This window comes from Punica granatum, chromosome 4 (genome assembly GCF_007655135.1).
Source record: "Punica granatum isolate Tunisia-2019 chromosome 4, ASM765513v2, whole genome shotgun sequence".
NCBI lineage: Eukaryota > Viridiplantae > Streptophyta > Magnoliopsida > Myrtales > Lythraceae > Punica > Punica granatum.
In genome coordinates, this window is record NC_045130.1 from 17,409,277 (window position 1) to 17,431,703 (window position 22,427).

Consider the following 22,427-nt stretch of genomic DNA (forward strand, 5'->3'; position numbering starts at 1 on the left):
GGGGTTGGTGGAATAAGGAGCTCCAGTGTTACAGTTTGCTAACACTATCCTTCGGTCTGAGGGGGACCTCTAGCAAGGGTCCGAAGCCTCCTCGATTCTGGAAGTGGATCTCATGGGTCAGACCTCCTGATGGCTGGTTGAAGCTAAATATTAACAGTGCGTCGAAGGGGAATCCTGGTTTGGCTGGTGCAGGAGAGTTTATTCGAGATGCGGCTGGGAGATGGGTGAGTGGGTCTGCTCACAATGTTGGCAATGCGTGGGCTGTCTTGGTTTGCAACAACGCTATAATATTTTAAGGAGTGTCATCTTAGCCTGCTCCTAACATATATACGTGCACTTACAAGATTTTAATAAAAAGCACCGCAAAAGTTCTAATATACTAATTAACATAGTAATCGTGCAAGGAGAGGCATCAAGCTATCGCGTCGATAGAGAAACGCATTGGCCAGCAGTATCATTGTGACATCAAAAAAGAGATTACAGAGAAGTTAAAATAATGCTTGTCTAAGCCAACAACCCTTTTAGTGTCCGTCGCATCCAGTATACACAGTACACAGAATTTAGAAAGCCATCATTTCGAGAAAAGTTTTGAGGTGATCGAGAGAATATTTAATTTTTCAAAAAAAAATCCTTAATTATATTCCTAAGTATAGACCATATTTAAAATTCGTTGAACTGATACATACAATATCTGGCAAAATTCATTTAAATTAAAATTGATAGATACATGCATTTTTTTTTCTAAATTCATTAGGTTCTTCAGTTGAAAGGTCATGTAACAATGAAATGAAAGTTTTATATTTTGAATTGTGTGGCACAACTACGTCTCGCGGTCTCGACTTTTATATATTATAATTGATGATTCCCTCAAAACTCAGGTGTTTTTTTGGTGAAAAATCTATATAATTTACTAACAATGTCAATAAATAATTTTCGAAATCGTTTACCGAAAAAGAAAAGTATTTCAAATCCATGTAATTTAATTAATTTAACAGTAAATAATTTATTAAGAATATAAGTAATTTACCTCAATTAATTATCAAAATACGTGCAATTTATTGAAAGACGTGGAACTTATTTAATATTGAATTACTTTACAATAACTTTAAGTAGTTTATTTAAGTGCATGGTACAACCTCTTTTCTTTTAGCAGATTATTAAGTTTTTCGGTAGATTGGTACAACCTCTTTAAAGGTACATCGAATTGAAATTATATGATACATTGAGTTGAAATTATATATATTGTACATACAAGTAAATTATTCATGTAAATTAATTGAGGACAAGTAAGTTTCTTATTTCTTTTTTTTTACATAATTTAATTGGATTCTAAATAAATTACTTGAAAATTTTCAAGTAAATACTTGTATATAACGTACATGCATTTTAAGCATGTCTATCATAGAATTTTCCTGTTTAAAGTTAGGAAAATTCTAGAGTGGGACGCAAAAAAATATCTCATGGTAGGATGCTTAGTTTTTTATTACATATAAGTCCTATGGATGTTGAAGGTTATATTTTAACACATAGAAGTTTTAATCGCATCACAAATTCGTCGGGTCATATCTAAAGTTCATCAAATATTCGAGATTGGTGATGTTTTGCATGAAGAAGTTGCTATGTGTCATGAAACTTAAACTGCTTTTAGGTCGGTCCGATCGTTTGAACCGGCCAAAAAGGCAAAAAAATTAAAAAAAAATGATCTTCATCAGTTCAAAGAGGAGGAAGCTGGGGATGGAGGGGTGGTGGCTTCACCGGCACCAGTCGCCACCACCCCCTCAAATGAGGTCACTGGCATGACAAGAGGTCGTCGACGACCTCATTTGAGCGGTAGTGCCGACGTTCGAGCCACCACCATTGGGTATTTCCACTTTCTCTCTTCACGGCTGGCGCCCGTGGGAACCACCGCCCCCTTCCCCCATCTTCTTCTTCTTGTTCACCATCAGATCTGCTTCTTTTTTTTCAACTTTGTTATGTTTTGTTTGAAATTTACAATTTTTAATTTACAATAAATAATATTTAATATACAATAAGTATTTATTATGCAATAAATATATATTCAAAAATGTTTATGTTACAATAAATATTTACATAAAAGTATTTCGGTTAAAAAATATTTATTTTTTAACAAATATTTATTGTTAAGTTTTTATTGTACAATATCTTTAATTATTTTATAATATTTATTTTACTTATTTTCCAATTATTTTACTAGTTGTAAATATTATTTTATTTCCATAATTATTTACAATTATTTTTGAAATTATTTTACTATCGTTCTTTTTAAAATTATTTTATTTCAAAATACTTTTAATTTGCCAATTGCTTTTCAATTTTTTTTAATTTACCGTTATTATTTCTGTAATTATTTTAGTTTCAATTAATTTATTAATTGTAATTACAATTATTTTATTCTAAAGAATTATTGTATTTTTGAAATTATAATTTATAATAATTTGATTTAAAATTTAAAATTTTTGAAATTTAAATTGACATATTTATGACACGTACAAGATTATATTATCAAAAATTTGTCTGAATAGTACCACCCGGGGGTGTCATAGGCACGACGTAGTCACGATCAAATCGCTCAAACCCTAAAATTAGTCTGAGCAATCAGTGAGGGTAGACGAGGCCAGTTCAAATCATCAGCATATGCCCGTAAGAAAAAATGTCAAGCACAGCTAATCGGTCAACACCAATGCTAGTAGCACTAATGTTATCATTAATTCAAGTAAATAATAACATTTATCAAAAGTAATTTATGAGAAACATTGCTTGCCAAAAACTTATTTATACTGGTCATCATGCACGCAGTAACCAAATTTATATTTCACATAATTCACAAAACTCATAATAATTGCTGTATAGACAAGTAGGCTCCAGCCAATCATTATAAGTACCAGGGCCAATTTTGAAAATTATGAATTTTGTTTTTCCAATCAATATAAATCAAGATTTGTCATTGCTAACGGTTTGATTAGCTCGGGCCCATGTATAAAATGTTCAATATGTCATTATTAGTAAATCAACTTAAAATATCGATCGGTCAATGGAACTGTCCAAGTATCCGGTCTCTAGTTCGTCCACACGAACGTGTTCTTCACCAAGGATTGCCTCCTCTCAAGCCGTCTACTCCATTCTAGGTCACTCACGTTCAAACGGAATCACCACGAAAGGAAAGGAAAGCGACGAGGCGGTCTTGGACAACTTCAGACGGCCAAGGGAAGCGGGATGGCCTCCGATTGGCGGTTGAGCTAGGATTGCTCGACTGTGTGCCTCGTTCTCTCTCTCACTTTTAGGTCTTAACGTTATGAGCACTCATTAGGGTTAATTGTAAGACACCATATCTATGTATAGTTTATTGAGTTATCCCCATGGACCTACTTGCAATTATTAATTAATCCAGATTAATTAATCTATTACAAATTAGTCCTCACACTTTAAGTCTTCCTATGATTTGCCTCCAAGTAAGAAAGACGACTTTATCCTAGAATTAAGTTTCCATATATAGACGCTCCATTTGTAGAAAGTTTCCAAATGAAGAAAACTCTAGTATATCCTATGAGGATTCAACCTCGAGATTGGATTCGATTTCAAGATGTGCTAGTATCCCTGCAACTATATTGCAAGTTTATCCGAGCATTGATTCTTAATTAACTACCTTAATTAGAATCAGTTCAATCTCGGCTCAAACACGTCTTATTTGTGTGACTTACTCGGTTCATCTCTAAGTGGCAATGAGACTATAATATCAACTTCCTTAACATTACCGGAAACTTCTTTCCGCAACCAAAAATATAATTCTCAAAGTGCTCTTGGCTCTCAAAGTTCATGAGTGAAGCTTAGCAACATATTATGACAATCCAAATAGAGACGAATGCAATATTGATACATTCTATTGAACCTGTGACCATACATAATATGCACTTGTGTCCCTTCGCTACAAGATCCCAATCTAGCCAAGGTCATGGTAAATGACAATATAGTCAATCATATGGAGGCTCTGATTTTCATTCTTAGATCGATATGATTTAAACAAAAACTCTTTCATATTTAAGCTCAACTACCTTGGCCAAGGACTATTTGATCCAAAATCAAACTCATATTTATGGGACTTTTTCCCTGTTTACTCAAGTTAGTGAATCTTATCTTGATCAGTAACCTATCTCTACATATAACTAATTAAGGCCGCCATCTGCCGGATACCCATGCTAGGCACAAGTATATAAGCATTAGCAAATCATAATTACCTATATATGAGATAATCGTGTCATTTCAAGTCTAAAGACTATATACACTAATATGGTCTAGATAACATTCATTAACATTAGTAAAGTTACCATGTGAATATTATCTATGTGTCACGTTCGACCTACTTATTTCATAAGTGCCCACTTGTCTGTCTTACAAATATTGTCAGATAGCATGTGACTCACTACTCCATCTCCATTTGTATCTCATACAAATCATGGATACAGACAAAGGTAACGATCTTTCCGGAGAGATGATGTCCAGTTAAGTCTTCTACGATTGCGAACAGTTCTAAAGAAACTTGCACCAGATTACATCGTCATTCATATTTTCAACTCTTTAAGAATGAAATATCTGTCAAGTATCTTATGGACTTATTCTAATAAACGCAAGAAAATTCATGAATAATAGAGTAACATTATTACCATAAATATGAATTATCTAATTACATATATCGGCACCAAGGCATATAACTAACACCGCGCCCTTATTACCACTGGAGGACTGGACGAGAAGCTCTAGTACATCCTCAGTTTCCATAGGCAAGCAGTTTATACAATCTGAGACGGACAGCAAGCCTAGAAAACAGATAAATCATCCCAGGATTCTATCTCCCGAGCGTCAACGACTATTGGGAACCAATGTATTGTTGCTAGTTAACTACTGATTGATGTTTGATAGATGACCTGATCTCACAGCCCCGTCTTCTTGTTTCGACCTCCACCTCGTTGGCCTGAAAGTGAACGAGGTCGACCTCGACATGTCCTCGTGATCGATTGAGGACAGGGATGACCTCGACATGGCCCTGTAGTTGTGCAAGGGAGCAGGAAAGACATATTAGAATGAGGAGGGAAGGAGGGGTAGTTCCCACATGTGGACCTAATAAATGAAACCTCGTAAGCATTCCATTCATTTTTGCCGGAATGTTAATGACTTGCTATGTAGTGTAAAAGAAATAAAATTTTATGCCATATAGTGAAATTATTTTCATTTGTATTGTAGCGTGAAAAAGTTTGAAAAACTGTGCTATACATTGTAATTTTTCCTAATTTTATTCATTAAGTTTTTAATCACTGCTACTATAATGAACGTCGAGGACTACAAAACTAGAAGGCATAATGTCGTCTAAGGCACCTTTGAGTCCTAAAACTAGCACATCCCCTCCTTCTGACATTAAATGAAGAAAACCCCATAGCGAACCCCTCGGAGACTTATTGATATGAGTAAAAGCCTTCAGTGCCTAACCGATATCTCCAAGCACATTAATAGGAGGGAAATAAATAACCAGGTCATGCAAATCAAAATAAATGTCCAACATAGTGGACTTGGTCGAAGTAAGTACCGGCCCGTGCCAGAAATACCAACTATCGTAAGTAATTTATAATGAATATAATTGTTTGGGCCAACTTATTTATTGGTCCCACCAATTAGAAAACCTAGTTTTAATTAATTTCCAGATAACATGTGACTGTACGGATGATATGTATGGCCAGAGCTAATTAAAAACCAACTAATGTATACATGTGCTTGATCCCTATTGAGATATTCTGATTAAAATTTAAATGCTAATATACAATGTTCATGTTGTACGCTAACTACTAATACTCTCCCGACATCCAATCCACATGCCAAATATCCATTTATAAATTAAGTGGTCTTAATCATGGTGCATGGTCAAAACTATATTTTTTTGGGTTAATTACATAAAAAAGCCCGACCTTTGTACTTTTTCCTATATATAACATGACATTTAGAAAATAACACAAAAAGACATGACGTTTACATTTAAAGCACGACTTTTGCACTTTTTTCTAAATATATCACAACATTTGAAAAAAAGCACATAAATGTATGACTTTCAGGTTGAGCTGCAATTCTAGCACGACGTCAATATTCCATCAAAGGTCAAGATAACAACTAGTGGGAATTAACGATATAATGTGACACAACATGATGAAACAAATGGCACCTAGCGCCATTAGCTCCATGTTAGTTGTTATCGTCCAATCATGTGAGATATACTCGTCCAATTATGTTCTTTCATGTGGCACCATGATCTCCACGTTAGCTGTTATTGTTATAATTTGACTAAATAATTTACATTATGCTAAATGCGCAATCAAACCTAAAGGTCATGTTATATTTAGGAAAAAGTGCAAAGATTATGCATTTATATGCTACTCTCCAAAGGTCATGCTACATTTAGAAAAAAAAAATGCAAAGGTCGTATATTTTTATGCTATTTTCCAAAGATTGCTATATTAAGAAAAAAGTGTAAATGGCGTATTTTTTTAGATAATTAAGCCATACTTTTTTTGCATAACAAATATTTCATATTTCATATATCCTCCATTGGATGTCAATTCTCTTTAGCATTTTATACTAAGTGTATTATGATCCAACTTAATTAATGAAAATGTTGGATTATTTCTGATATGATGCACTAGAGCGAAATGATAATTGTAGAGCCAATCCAAAAAATTTTCCCCATTATAGTTGGTTGGAATTAGTTGAAATATTTGCTCATATCGATTTTTTATAAGCAAACTAATCCAACCCATTTTATTTATTATTCTACTTTATTTTTATAGGAGCAAAGTGAAATGATAACATTGTTTCTTCAGCAATAATGCCGATATATACACGTCATTATCATTCATATACAACCGATCATAATCACTATATACTGTGACTATGCGTTTATTGGATATCTTTTCATGATAATTCATGGTTCATTAGTTCACATTGTTATGATATTACAAGATAAACCTTTCACTTAAAGATTGGTTAAACCTAAAATTTTTATTTGCTCAAACTAACTGTCAGAAAAATAATATATTTATTTTAAAAAAAGATTTATTTACAAGAAATATTATCTTACAATATTCATTTATTTTACACTGTTTTAAATTTTTATTTTTCATTTTCTAATTATAAAAGAATCGACTTTATAATTTTTAAAATTTTTGTTTTACAAAAATAACTTTATTTTACATTTTTTACTTTACATATTTGTTTGATTTTATAGAAACAACTTTATATTCAACTTTATTTTTTATTTTATAATTTACAATTATTTTATTTTTTATTATCAAATTTATTTATTTTCAACTTCATTTTAGATAGTTATTTTCAATTTTATTAATAAAGAAAATAAATTATATAAAGAAACAAATGATATTATTAAAACCATATTGATTTATATAGAACACATTACGATATATCTATTTATTGTAAATAAAATTGAGAAGTTTAAAATAAATAAAATAAAATAAAAAGAGAGAGAGAAGCAACTGGGCTACGAAGAAGAAGAAGGAAAAGAGAAGGGGAAAGGGGTGTGGCTCCCCCTGTCGGCTACCACCGCCCAAATGAGGTCGCTGACGGCCTCTGATCCACCACCACATGGATCTCCCCCTCTCTCTAAATTCCAGGCGGCGGTGGCTTAAGCACCGAGATCGCCGACAACCTCATTTGAGGGGGTGGCAGCCAGCGTTGAGAGCAGCCCTCCCCTTTCTTCTTCGCAGCACAGTCGTTGCTTTTTTAAAAAAGTTTAGAATAACTTAATTATAAACTTACACCGAGTAAATTTGGTTCATGTACCAGTCTATTAATATGGTTTATTTATGTAATATGGCTTACTGTGATTAATCAACGTTGTAAGACGAATCGGGATGACTCAATAATAATTTAGGTAAAAAAATACGAAAGAAAATTTTGAAGGATTATATTATAAGAGGCAAAATATGTAAATTATGAATTATCAAAATTAAATATTAAAATATCTAATGAATGATATTCGTGTTCCACCATGGGACATATTTTAACATCCTGCCCTATCATGTTGAAGTTATTGGACTTTGCATCGTCCCATTTTAAGGGGAAAATCCTCGGATTACAAGGAAAGGAAGGTCTGGATGGTAGAATTTTCCTCCCCCTCTCCGCCTCTTTGCGTCTCTTCAATATAGGTGGCCAATTATCAATCAAATAAGGGTAAATTGCACTGATGGTCCAAAAAATTTTACAAATATTTCAATGTGGTACAAAAAGTTTTTTTGCTACTTGATAGTACAAAATGTTTCGAAGTTGTTTCAATATAGCATAAACTCGCCATTGACGCCGTCAAACCGTCCTTTACAAAATCTGTAAATTTTGCACTATCATGTAACTTACGTAAAACATTTTGTACTATTAAGTTACAACTTCAAAACATTTTGCACAATCATATAACGTCCCACAAAAACTAGTTTTGCACCATCAACGTCGGTTTGACGGCGTCAATGGCAAGATGACGGTTTGTACTATACTGAAACAATTTTGAAACATTTTGTACCATTAAATAGTAAAAAAAACTTTTTATACCATATTAAAACATTTGTAAAACTTTTTGAATTATCAATGCAATTTACCCATCAAATAATAGAGTCAAAAGACGAGTTCTCCAATCCCCATCTTAATTCTCCTCCATCTCTTTCCCTACCCGTTCACGTTCTCCATCTTCATTTTCCTTCCATTTCTTCTAGCTCGTTCCAATTGATGGAGAAAGCGGATGAGAGCATAGCCCATGATCTCTCCCCCTTCCTCCGCATCTACAAGGATGGTCGCGTGGAGCGACTCATCGGCAAGGACGTGGTCCCCCCATCAAAGGAACCCACTAGTCCCGGCCTCTCCAAGGACGTCGCCATCTCCCCCGAGCCTACCGTCTCTGTTAGGCTCTACCTCCCAAACAATCCACCACCCTCTTCCTCGAAGCTCCCAGTACTGGTCTACTTCCATGGGGGAGGATTCATGATCGGGGCCGCCGTGTCTTCCACCTACCACAATTACCTCAATGTCCTCGCAGTCGAGGCCAGGGTAATTATTGTCTCAGTGGAGTACCGGCTGGCACCTGAGTGCCCGATCCCGGCAGCGTACGACGACTCGTGGGCTGCCATCAAGTGGGTCGGATCCCACTTCAGCGGACTGGGCTATGAGGTATGTTGAATGAGTATGCCGACTTAACAAAGGTGTACTTTGGCGGGGACAGCACGGGGGCGAACATTGCTCACCACATGGGACTACGATTTGGGGTTAGTGTTTAATTTTATCCCATGTATTCATAGGAAGTGCAACGTGACTTGGGCATTTAGTGTTTCATATATAGTTTTGTTTATATGCATCATAATATCCGAAAGTCTAATGAATCTCGATTTATCCAATTCGAAATATATCGATTAATTAAGAAGTAAAACTCTTTCAATATGGATTTTCTTCATTCACAAAATTCGAAAAAAAAAAAACTTTAACGGAAATAAACGTCGAATTGACTGAACCAATACGCTTTAGTTGTTATTGTTGTTTTTAATCTATGATTTTATCTTAATGAACTATGTCGGTTTCTTTGATATCCCCAAGTTCGTTTGGACGTTAGAATAGGTAAACAAAACCGATATGACAAAATATCTTTCCCCACTGGTCCCCACTGGCGACCGATAATCCATTTTTGTGATTTATATTTAAAGTTGCAATCTCCCATCAGTTGAGAATTCTACGGTACATTTGGTTAAAATGTATCTACCGAAAACAAAAAGTATGTATAATATATATAAGTAATATATGAAGAACTTCAAGTAAATTATTTCGAGTAAATTACATAAAAAGTAATTTATTTGAGGTCATGTAATCCACTTGAAAAAATCCTCTGAACCGGGTAATTTTCTTTTAGTAGCATATCACATATTATGTCACAATGTTGAATAAGAAGTCCTATTTTTTAAAAGGAAAAATAGTCTAAAAATTCAAATAGTTTCCATAAATTTTCCGATATACTAACTTTTCAAATTTTAGCATGAAAAATCAAAACATTTTCTTTTGTTTCCCTCATCTACCAACTCATTAGTTTTGGCATTAACGACGCTGACGTAGCCATTAAATCTACCCATGTAGCAAACAATAGCACAAGTAGGGGCAGTATGTGATCCTTTTAACCAGAAAAATCAAATAATATGACATTTTTTTTCCGATCTACCAAATATCAAATACTCAAAAAATTAACATATTTTTCATATGTTCCATAATCTACCAAAATGTGAATTATAAGTTTGAATTACGAAATCATATATATGTATGTTGGTTTGAATTAAAAAAATATCGCCACATATCCCAACGTCAGCACTTTTTTCTCAATTTTATCTCAACCTATAAAAATGACACGAGGCACCCCTAACGTTTAGGGTGACGTCTCAAATCTATTCCACCGTGAATATTCTATCCATTTTGGATAAAAAAACTGACGTTGCAGATGCTGACGTAGTAATATGTGGGCCACCGATGACTAACATGAAGAGTTCATCGGGCTAACTTTGAGCTACCTGTGTGAGCCACTGGTCACAAGGCACTCCATTGTTATATGTCACGTCAAATTTCCCGTCCAAAATGGGTGGATATTGATGGTGGAATAGATTTGAGGCATCACCCTAAACGTTGGAGTGCCTTGTGTCATTTTCGTAGGTTTGGATAAAATTGAGAAAAAGTGCAGATGTTGGATATGTAGCGATATTTTTCAATATTCAAACCAACATACATATATATGACTTCGTAATTCAAACTTATAATCCACATTTTGATAGATTAGGGAACATATGAAAAATATGTTAATTTTTTTGAGTTTTTGATATTTTGGTAGATTGGGGAAAAATGTCAAACTATTTGATTTTTCGGGTTAAAAGGACCATACATTGTCGCCACGTGTGCAGTCGTATGCCACATAGGCAAATGTAACGGTTACGTCAGCGTAGTTTATGTGAAAATTAACGGGTTGGTTATAGGGGAAACGGAAGCAAACATTTTGATTTTTTAGGTCAAAATTTAAAAAGTTGATAGATTGAAAATTTTAAGAAAACTATTTGAATTTTTAGGCTATTTTTCCTTATTTAAATGGATTTGTAGCCATCTATATTAAAGTGTTAAAAAACTATTCGTTTGTGATATATGTCAGGTGATAACTCATTAATTACACATGGGACTTTTCTCATGGGGAGACCGGGGACCATAAATATTTCCACAATAGCCTGCCTAATATATATCTCTTGTTTTCTTTGAGGTGAATTACGGGACCAAAACATTAATGATGCATTACATTACAATAATGTATCATGGTAATCCTTACAATATCCTCGAATAATAAAAGGTCGAGAGCCCAAAAGGATAAGATTTAAATCGATGAACTCCTAATGAAAATGACAAAGCAGAGGTGGCCAATCAATCTACACATCTATTGCCCTCACGATAAGTATGTTCCACCACCACCAGCCAGTCTCGTTGTATAAGCTCTATGGTGTCCCTAATAATGGTCTCATTCCAACCCCCAATGCCCGACTGTAAATGTAGCATCCAAGCAATTGCCTCGGAGTCAACCTCAAGCACTAGCTTGGTATCCGCAACTCTTATACTAAAACCAGACCTGTCTTAACAGCCCATAATTTGGCCTTCATGGAAGTCATGAGAATCCAACATGATGAGCAAAGCCTCACAACCATCTACCATTCTCGTCACTTAGTAATCCTAGCGGTCTCGTCACACTAGGGTTCCTTTTAGCAGCACCATCTTTTTCTTCAACACTATGACGCATTTTTTTGTTTAGTCAAGGAGGCTCATGACTTAATATAATGAAATAGAATTCTTAATAACTAATAAAGAGGCATGGGCGGTCCCCAACGAGTATCTAACCTAGAGCATCTTAGTTATCAAGTGAAAGCGTATTCTACTGCAGTACATCCTCTTTGATGGCATTTTAGTTTCTTGCATATAAATAAAGATCGAGTCGAGAGGGTAATGTGTTTAATTAGTTATCTCCCTGTAAATATTGTAGGAAGAGATCAAGTTGAGCAACGGAACAGGAATTGGGTTTGAGCTTGCGGGGTTGATCCTCGTGCACCCGTACTTTTGGGGTAACGATCCATTGGAGGACGAAGCCACGGAGCCCGAGAAGCTGGCTAAGATCGAGATCTGGTGGAGGCTCGCGAACCCGACCACGACGGGCTTTGATGACCCATATTTTAACCCTGGAAAGGACCTGGGCATCCTAAGGATGGGGTGCTCTAGGATCTTGGCCTGCGTCGCCAAGAAGGACGAGCTGAGAGCAAGGGGATGGTATTACAAGGAGGTGATGGAGAAGAGCAGGTGGGAGGGAGAGGTGGAGGTGATGGAAGCAAATGGAGAGGACCATGTCTTCCATCTTATCAACCCTACCTCTGAGAATGCTATTGCTATGATGAAGAGGCTGGTTGAGTTCATGAATGATCATCGTTAAGGAATACAACAATTTATAAATTTAAATAAATGTGTGTACTCGATCCATCGGTGTGACTTCATAAGGTTTCTCTTTCAGTTATAGTAAGTTAAATGTTAAATTGTACGTACTTTTTATCGAATAAGATTGAAAAGAATGATTGCTACGACTTCTTCAGATTCGGTTCTTCTCGTTATTTTGTGTCAAATATTGTCGCGGCTTTGGCTTATCATGTTAGTGGTAGCTAAGAGCTATATAGTAAACAAAAGATATTCATTTTCGTTAATTAATTTGAGATTATTTCAGATGGCATAAGTCCCCAAATGGGCTCGATCGATCTTATGCTAGCTCATCCTTCAATTTCATCCTGACAGTTGATGGGCCGATGGCATCCTTTCATTCATCCTGGGTCTTGATACTTTACTTTCGATTTTATCACGAAATTAATGATCGTTGATCGAAAATCTTCGAGAGTATTGGACGTATATCATGGGCCACACCAGGTTGCAGAGCGAGGCCCATTGGGTTGGCCCTGTTTGGATTCAGGAACAAAAAATTTTAACTTTAACTTTAATTCAACACACTACACAACAAAAACACACATTTTAACTTTAACTTTAACTCAATACACTACACAACAAAAACACACGTTTCCCAAGTCAAATTTATAATCACATCTCATTTGTCCTTTTTTACAATCAAAATCAAAGTTACTTTTAACTCTGAATCTAAACGCACTCTTACCATTTTTCTTCCTTTTCTTTCTCTTTTTTCGTTTATTTATTATTTTGGGCACTCTTCTTCTCTAGCTTGTGGCTTAAGAAAAAAAAAACAATTAATGAAAACAATAAATAATCTAGATGAACGTATGCGCCTTGCCTCGCTTTGATTATTTAGAAAACAAAAAAAAAAAAAGGAAAAATGAATCACTGCCTTACCCGGACAAGAAAAAACCACTGACATATCGAGCAACTTTAACCATTCTATGTATAATTTTTCATTCGTGTCAACTACCGAAATTGCATTAGTTTTATTTTCATAATCTCAATAAAAGAAACTGAAAATTTATCCCCTTTTGTTTTCAAGGAGTGCTCTACCTGTAATTTCTATTTTACTTAATTTTTTTTTGAAGAAATACACTCTTTATAAATAAAAAAGTTCCTTAATTTTTGCTATTCTTTTTCCTTTTTTGCTATTTTTTTATTTATAGGCAATTGACTAGTAATAGACCACTTGGTACTTCCCAAACCACCAGCATTTTTTTTGTGGCTGAATAAAAGAAAATTACAGAAAATTATTATCATTGGGGAAACAAAACCACCACGTCACCACTTTCCCCCGATATTTCTTTTCCCTCCTCCGTCTTCATTTTTTCTTGCAGTAGTTCATTTCAAGTTTTCAACTGAAACACTCTCTCTCTAGGTTTACTCATAATCAGCTGCTCTGTCCGCCCGCCATTGGTAGCAATGGAGAGAGCAGCTTTCCTCCGCTCTCTCTCTTGCTCCCCGCTCGCCTGCTCCCGCTTCTTCGTCCGTTCCGCCCACAGGCTCTCTCCCCGCTCCTTCCCTCGCAGCACCCACACCCGTCCCATCCCCCGCGGGCGCCCCCTGCACCTCCGCCGATGGAGACTGCTCCCTGCATCATCATCATCACCGTCTACTTCTTCCATTCGATTCAGCAGGCACTTCTCCTCTCTCTCACCTCGTGCAGTCGCCAGTCCCACCCAACCTTCTCCGGGTACAGTATCCTCCTCACGCGACCTTGTATTTGGATAAGCTTTGGTCTCCGCTTACACGGATAATAATCTTCTCCTGCTAAATGTTCTTGCCTTCGGAGTGATTTCTGCAACTCAAACTTTAGCATTGTTGGGGGTGGGTCTAGCTCAATTAAGTGACGGAAAGTTTAGATATTTAAATCAAACTACTCTTCAACTGCACCGAATTATGCCGAAATGACTGTTTATTTTGAAGAGCAACCGGCAGTTATGTAATTTAATGAGTAAACGTGTAATTCAACCGAAGCTACAGGATGTATATTTATCAAAATTTGATCTTTTGAGCTCACGAACTACAATTGTTTGTCAAATTTTAGGCTTTTAGTTATAATTTCGCCCATTTGTTGACTTCCATTTGCACAATTTTGACAATTTAACAATTAGGGAGCTCCGAGGGAGCGAGCATGTCCTCTGAATTGGATTTACAAGTCGAGTAACTTGGTTTGGACCGGTTCCTATATCCTTGGATGTGGTCATATTATTTGGTAACTATACGTTAATAAAAATAATGTCTTTGCAGTTGTTCATTTGTTGTGTTTTGTTATATGGATGCAGAGATCATTGGTGTCTCTGATGGTGTTGCCGAGAAGTATGGGTTTGAGAAAGTTTCGGAAGAATTCATCAAAGAGTGTAAATCGAAGGCTACTCTCTTTAGACACAAGAAAACGGGGGCTGAAGTCATGTCTGTCTCAAATGATGATGAGAATAAAGTTTTTGGCATTGTTTTCCGCACACCACCGTAAGTACCTCTTTTATTCTACTAGGCGGATCTAGTGTGTGTTGAATTGTGAGAAGAAATCTTCTTTGTTTAACTGCTGATTGCTCATTGCTCTTGTTTGCTGGACTTTAATGGTGCTTTGACTATTTTTTTGGAGTGTATCATGATACAAGCATTGTCCCGTTCCATCCTATCGATTAATAGTGAATGAGTACTCATTTACTTTATAAATGTTTTGCAGAAAGGATTCAACTGGAATTCCTCACATTCTCGAACACAGTGTGCTGTGTGGCTCGAAAAAGTATCCTTTGAAAGAGCCATTTGTCGAGCTTTTGAAAGGAAGCTTGCACACTTTCTTGAATGCTTTCACGTATCCTGATAGGACTTGCTACCCTGTTGCTTCTACGAATACGAAGGTGAGAAGAATTTTTAAGAGGAGCTCATGAATTGGGAATTCAAAATTTTACTGATACTGTTATTTTGGTCAGCAATCTGATATATGGTTTTTGTGATTCATGCAGGATTTCTATAATTTAGTTGATGTTTATCTGGATGCTGTCTTCTTCCCTAAATGTGTAGAGGATATTCAAACATTCCAACAGGAGGGTTGGCACTATGAGCTGAACAATCCATCCGAAGAAATTTCATATAAAGGTTAGGTTACACCATTTAATATTGAATTTTGGTCAATGGTGTAATTCTACATTATTGTTCTTTGGGAATTGCGGATGATTCAATTCTTGAAATCAGGCGTTGTCTTTAATGAGATGAAAGGCGTCTATTCACAGCCTGACAGTATATTAGGGCGGGCCTCACAACAGGCAAGTCTTGCATCCTAAGTTTACAGTTGACAAAATTTCTTAGCTGTCTATCATATACAAAGACTTCAAATAGTTGACGATTTTTCTATCTACAGATGAATGCAACCTCTTGTGTTGACACGTTGGCAGCCCACTGATTATAATTTTTGAAAGATTGAAAGTCTCTAGCTCAGAGAGTTTTATGCTACTTCAATACAGAAACATGTTTCTTTCAAACCAAATTTTCTCTGAATCAATAAACTGACCATCTATTATGTCGGTAGCATTTTGCCTTTTTTTTTTTTTTTTTAACTCTTGGAGTTTCTTCTTTAGGCTCTTTTTCCAGACAATACATATGGTGTCGACAGTGGAGGTGATCCGCAAGTTATTCCCAAATTGACTTTTGCGGAATTCCAGGTTGGTGTCTGTTACTGCTCCCTGGCAGTTTTCCAGTTATTAATTATAGCTATTAAGAAAAGGAAATGTCGGTGATGTTTCGGATATATTATTCTTGAACCTACACATTTCTGTACATGCACAACAAGCTGATGTTTATATTATACACGATATTGAATAAGATGCACCCTATCTAGTATCCTATGTTTTAGGAAAGAGCTGGCGTTGCTTTTTGTGACTTTTGGATAGTGCTATTCTTCCAAGTCCCTTCTTTCAAATCAAATTTTCCTCCCTTGAATCTTTATATACAATATATATATATATATATAGATATATATATAGATGCTTAAGTGAAAAGATCCTGAATTGATAGGAGGGATCCAAAGGGAAAATACCACTTTTAAATCCTCTTTCTCCAGATCTCCCAGTCCAAGCAAAGCCTTAATATTAGAAGCTGGCCCACATAAATAGAACCCAAAGTCCCATACGAGGAGAAACATAAATAATGCGCCCGATTATGCCTATTCCCAATTTTAAATAGAATGAATCGCGTTACGGTGCAATAACTTTTCCTTAATAATAAATTGCTTTCTTCCCCTGTAAAATGCAGGAATTCCACCGGAAGTATTACCACCCCAGTAATGCCAGGATATGGTTTTATGGTGATGATGATCCAAATGAACGTCTGCGTATCCTGAGTGGTAATGCCACACTTCTTCTAAATATGTTATGCACGTCTTTCTTTAGTCTTTATGTTTGATGCTTGATATTACTTCATTGGTTTCTACTGCATGCTTCATTTCCTCAAGAAATTGTTATGACTTTACTTGGGGGATGCCACTTTAGATTGAGGCTGGGAGTCTTGTAGATTTAAGGTGTAGAAGGGTTTCCCTTCTCAAATTTGTGAGTTTATTTACTGCACATGTGAGTTCACATTTCTTAATAATTACAATTGCATGCAATATATATACATTGTTTGTTTATGCAGGCATGTAGTATCTCTTGTAGTAATTTGCATTTTATATATATATATATATGGTACATTTTGAGTTAAGCTCTTATATCGCAGAACTTTCTCCTCACTTGGCATGCGATGATGTATCTTTTAAATTCAAAAGGAACTATCAATGAATCACTTTTTTTTCCGATTGACTCATTATTCTGATGAACATAATCAGTATATAGTTTAATCTAGCGATCTGACTTGAGAGCTGAGCATATTATTCACATCTATCTCTCTCTTCCGCAGAGTATCTAGACCAGTTCGAAGCAAATCCTGCTGCCAATGAATCAAAGGTGGTACCACAGAAGCTCTTCTCAGAGCCAGTGAGAGTTGTTGAGAAATACCCTGCTGGTGAAGACGATAATGGGAAGAAGCATATGGTTTGCTTGAATTGGTTGCTCTCTGATAAGCCCTTAGACTTGGAAACTGAGCTTGCACTTGGATTCTTGGATCATCTTATGCTGGGATTTCCTGCTTCTCCATTGAGGAAAATCTTGCTTGAAAGTCGTCTTGGGGATGCCATTGTGGGTGGTGGAATTGAAGATGAGCTCTTGCAGCCTCAATTTAGCATTGGTTTGAAGGGAGTCTCTGAAAATGACATTCCAAAGGTTGAAGAATTGATAATGAATACCCTCAGAAAGTTAGCAGATGAAGGCTTTGATACAGATGCTGTGGAGGCTTCCATGAACACAATCGAGTTCTCTCTAAGGGAAAACAATACTGGATCATTTCCTCGGGGCTTGTCTCTAATGCTTCGTTCTATTGTAAGATACAATTCACAATTTTTCCCCTTCGTAATTTTTGGGCTTTTCTCATAGGCTTCAATTATATAGTGATGCATTGCATAATCTTCTCTTTTCATATTCTCAGGGTAAGTGGATATATGATATGAGTCCTTTCGAGCCATTAAAATATGAGGAACCGTTGATGGCCCTGAAAGCAAGAATAGCCAAGGAAGGCTCCAAAGCAGTCTTCTCTCCGCTAATAGAGAAGTACATAATGAACAATCCGCATCTTGTTACTGTGGAAATGCAGGTATATTAATTTCTTCAGAATTCTTACCGACTCTTTTCTTGATGCCTCAATATTAAATATTGATGTGACAATCTCTTTTAGCCTGATCCTGAGAAAGCTTCCCGTGATGAAGCCGCTGAGAAAGAAATCCTAGAAAAAGTTAAAGGTAGTATGACAGAAGAAGATCTAGCTGAGTTGGCTCGTGCTACAATGGAGCTTCGTTTAAAGCAGGAAACTCCAGACCCACCAGAAGCATTGAAAACTGTCCCAAGCCTCTCTCTGCATGACATTCCTAAAGAGCCTATTCGTGTTCCTACCGAGGTCAATAACTTCATCACCTCACAGTTTTAACCTTCTTGTCCATTTTCATTTATGGTTTTTTCTGAAAATTTAAAATTCTGTGCAGGTTGGAGATATTAATGGGGTAAAAGTTCTGCAGCATGATCTCTTTACGAATGACGTTCTTTACACTGAGGTCGTCTTCAATATGAGTCCACTGAAACAAGAACTTCTTCAGCTGGTACCACTTTTCTGGTAAGATCAATTATGTCGTTGGCAAATAAATTTGTTGTGAGTTCTGAGGTATGACCGTATGTTTGTATTGACCTTATAGATAAAGACATTTAGAAGGGCTGTAGCTTTTTTTAGTCATTAATGAATTTGAGTCCAGATTATTCCCTTGCTTTTGATATTATTTGAACTGGATGTCTGTTGGGAATATTTTTATAAATGGTACCTCCTGTTGGGCTGGTGATGGTAGTAAGGCCGTAGAGCCGAATCTTTACTCTTTCTCGTGTATGAGACATGTTAATCTTTTCATGTGGAGGTTGTTTTGCTTTCACGGAGGAAATTAAGTTTTATTGTTTTGACTTTTTTGTTTAACAGTCAGTCCCTGCTGGAGATGGGTACTAAGGACTTAAGTTTTGTACAACTAAACCAATTAATTGGAAGAAAAACTGGTGGGATATCTGTATACCCATTCACATCATCAGTGCGTGGAAAGGAGGATCCTTGCAGCCATCTGATTGTTCGAGGCAAATCTATGGCTGGGCGTGCTGATGACCTCTTTAATCTGGTATTTTGTTTTTATAAATTTTTTTTTATAATCTCCAAGTAAATTTATGGTACTTGCAATCTGATCTACTTTGCTCAATTTGACGATTCGGGAATTTTCAATCAGGTTAACATCATTCTTCAAGAGGTTCAATTTACTGATCAGCAGCGATTTAAGCAGTTCGTTTCACAGAGCAAAGCAAGAATGGAGGTACATATTTTCTTATTCCTTGCATTCATCTCCCACCCTACCCCTTTCCTACCTTATAATTATAATTGAAGAGCTCGTGTTTTGCTCAGAATCGTCTGAGGGGCAGTGGCCATGGGGTCGCAGCTGCTAGAATGGATGCAAAACTGAATGTTGCTGGGTGGATTTCTGAACAAATGGGTGGTGTCAGGTTGGGTTCCCTGGTCTTTTAACTTTTGCATTCGTTTTTTTGGGTCATATTTGTTCCTTTAAGTAATCAAACATTGGAGGAACCTACCCTATAAGAGGGGGGGGGGAAGAGTTTGTTGCATACAAAATTACAAACTGAGGTCTGACCATGCAAAATCTAGAATTATATTTGTATGAGCCTTTAAAGACTCAAAACTGGATTTCCCTTTCACAAACGGAAACAATATAAAACATAATTGAAAGCACAGTAAAATTTTTCTGCGCAGGACCTCTTTATACTAATTGTAATATTTATGTGGAAGTTTGTATGATTCATTTATCATATACTTCTCGTTTCAGTTCACCTGAAATAGCAATGCACAGGAAAGCGTGTCACCAATTGAAGATGAGTTTCTGCGTGTTAACTTATGAATTTTTTCCATGTAGCTACCTGGAGTTTCTTCGTTCTCTTGAAGAGCGAGTGGACCAAGACTGGGATGGAATTTCTTCATCACTGGAAGAGATTCGCAAGTCGCTGGTGTCTAAGAGCAGCTGTCTAATAAATATGACTGCTGATGGGAGGAATCTAAGGGACACAGAGAAGTTTGTCAGCAAATTCCTTGATTCGCTTCCCACGGATTCACAAGTTGGAAATAACTCTTGGAGAGCACGCCTTCCTCCAGAAAATGAAGCTATTGTGATACCTACTCAGGTATTTGCGTTATTCTCTTCAGTCTTTCTAATTGTTGCTTGTGCATTTCTCCTACAGCAGGTTTCAAAACCTGGCTGGATCAACTATTACAACCAACCTAACTGGTTCCTTAAAAAAACTGGACATGCAAATGAACCCACCCACATGACCAGGTAGTTATTGAGTAATGGCCATTTTTAGTGAATTCTCTCAGCAAACCAGCTCGTTATTGTGTTGGACTTGCACCAAATCTACTAAGTTTGTATTTTTAATTGAAATTTCTATATTATTCTCAGATATTAGGGGGATTTTCTAGTTGAACCCATTCAATATAGCTTTCGGCTGCTTGACATTCTAATCTGAGAACTTGGTTTTTAACTTCTAGTATGTGAATCCTTACATTTTTCAGGTTAACTATGTCGGAAAAGCAGCAAATATCTATGAAAATGGATATCAACTTGACGGAAGTGCTTATGTTATCTCAAAGTACATTAGCAATACGTGGTTGTGGGATCGTGTGCGTGTGAGTGGTGGGGCCTATGGCGGATTTTGCGACTTTGATACACATTCAGGTACAGTTCTCGATATGTTTTGTCGTCTGAGTCTTTTGTTTTTTTCTTTTTTAATGTTTATGTTATATTACATTATATCTTTTTTAATGTTTATGTTATGTTACATTATATCTAAAAAACTGATCCAAAACTGTCTTTTAGGAGTGTTCTCCTTTTTATCTTATCGGGACCCAAACTTGCTAAAGACTCTTGACATTTACGACGCTACTGCTGATTTCCTACGAGAGGTGGAAATGGATGATGACGCCCTGACAAAAGCAATTATTGGAACTATTGGAGACGTAGATGCTTACCAGTTGCCTGATGCCAAAGGCTACAGCGGGTATGTCAATTGCTAATTTTACTGGAAACTGAGTTGAAATTGTGTATATCTGTTGAGGCTTTCCAACACGTCAATGTATGTTTAATCTGTCAGTTTATCCAAAATTAGCATGGCTGATGTTAGAGATAATGATTTCCGGGTTCTTTGGCTGACGCACTTATTACTTAGTTATCGGGCGGAGGATATAATCCATAATTTGTTCTCTCTGTGTCAGTCTCTTGCGGTATCTGTTGGGGATTACAGAAGAAGAGAGGCAGAAGAGACGTGAGGAAATCTTATCGACCAGGTATCTTCCGGGCGAAAATATCTGACTTGTTTCCTTCTATCGAACGGGTAATTTGCCGATCTCACCGCCCTTTTTCCTCTACATCGCAGTGTGAAGGATTTCAGGGAGTTTGCAGATGCCATTGAAGCAGTCAGGGGAAAAGGAGTGTCTGTAACTGTGGCATCTCCAGATGATGTGGAAGCTGCAAACAAAGAGCGTGCAGGCTACTTCCAAGTGAAGAGGGTTCTGTAGTGTAGGTAGCAGTATACTTTATTCCTCGATAGCCAAAAAAAAGGTACGAAAAGGGACCTTTGGATCTGATTAGCAGCACCGATGATGGTTCTTATGAAAGAATATTGCCAGTTGAATGAGATGAATGGGGAGCTCGGAGGAGCCTCGATCTCGAGTTTTTGTGGCTCCTGCTGGACAGGGGCTTTAAGAGATGGGCCTTCCCAGGTGCTTGAAGTGTTTTCCTGAAGCTGTTGCTCTCGAAGCCAGTGCTGTTGGCCCAATATTAGACAGCACAAGAACATTGAGAATGAGAAATTGTTAAAAGGTTGAAGGAGAGCTTATTTAATGCCCCAAATAAAAGCCACCCAATTGAAAGGATCTTTCTTTTTTTTTCTTTTTTCTTTTTTCCTTTTTAACCAATCGCTAATTAGGTCATGTCTGATCGATGGCAAAGTTAAGGTATGTTCTATCTTGATGGAGGTCGCCGGCAATAAAAGCCGCTCTCTTTTTCAGCACTTAATGGAGGTCTGTGCCGGTGGTGCCCTCACCGCTACTTCGGTCTGTCCTCACCGCTTCGTTCCCACCAAATTGTTGAATTTTCACTTACTCTGCATCTTACATTTTGCTGTGCGTGTTCTTTCCTACTTCAAAAGGTCACAGTGGCCCCATGTGAAGACATAAATAGTAGTGTT

At 36.6% G+C, this 22,427-nt stretch overlaps 2 protein-coding genes across 2 annotated transcripts; both read left to right on the forward strand.

Annotated features, from left to right (window-relative positions):
- The first annotated feature begins 8,693 nt into the window (after positions 1 to 8,693).
- LOC116202827 (probable carboxylesterase 12) lies at positions 8,694 to 12,697 on the forward strand. Its single transcript, XM_031534449.1, has 2 exons — positions 8,694 to 9,225; positions 12,101 to 12,697. The coding sequence occupies exons 1-2, from the start codon at positions 8,788 to 8,790 to the stop codon at positions 12,539 to 12,541; spliced, it is 879 nt and encodes a 292-aa protein (XP_031390309.1). The 5' UTR covers positions 8,694 to 8,787; the 3' UTR covers positions 12,542 to 12,697.
- A 1,191-nt stretch (positions 12,698 to 13,888) lies between these two features.
- Positions 13,889 to 22,353, forward strand: LOC116203703 (presequence protease 2, chloroplastic/mitochondrial). The gene is made up of 19 exons (XM_031535577.1): positions 13,889 to 14,257; positions 14,850 to 15,033; positions 15,254 to 15,428; positions 15,534 to 15,666; positions 15,763 to 15,833; positions 16,146 to 16,229; positions 16,819 to 16,909; positions 17,458 to 17,975; positions 18,082 to 18,246; positions 18,328 to 18,546; positions 18,632 to 18,759; positions 19,111 to 19,300; positions 19,406 to 19,489; positions 19,579 to 19,676; positions 20,102 to 20,366; positions 20,755 to 20,917; positions 21,059 to 21,239; positions 21,454 to 21,525; positions 21,615 to 22,353. The coding sequence occupies exons 1-19, from the start codon at positions 13,987 to 13,989 to the stop codon at positions 21,754 to 21,756; spliced, it is 3,234 nt and encodes a 1,077-aa protein (XP_031391437.1). The 5' UTR covers positions 13,889 to 13,986; the 3' UTR covers positions 21,757 to 22,353.
- The last annotated feature ends 74 nt before the right edge of the window (positions 22,354 to 22,427 follow it).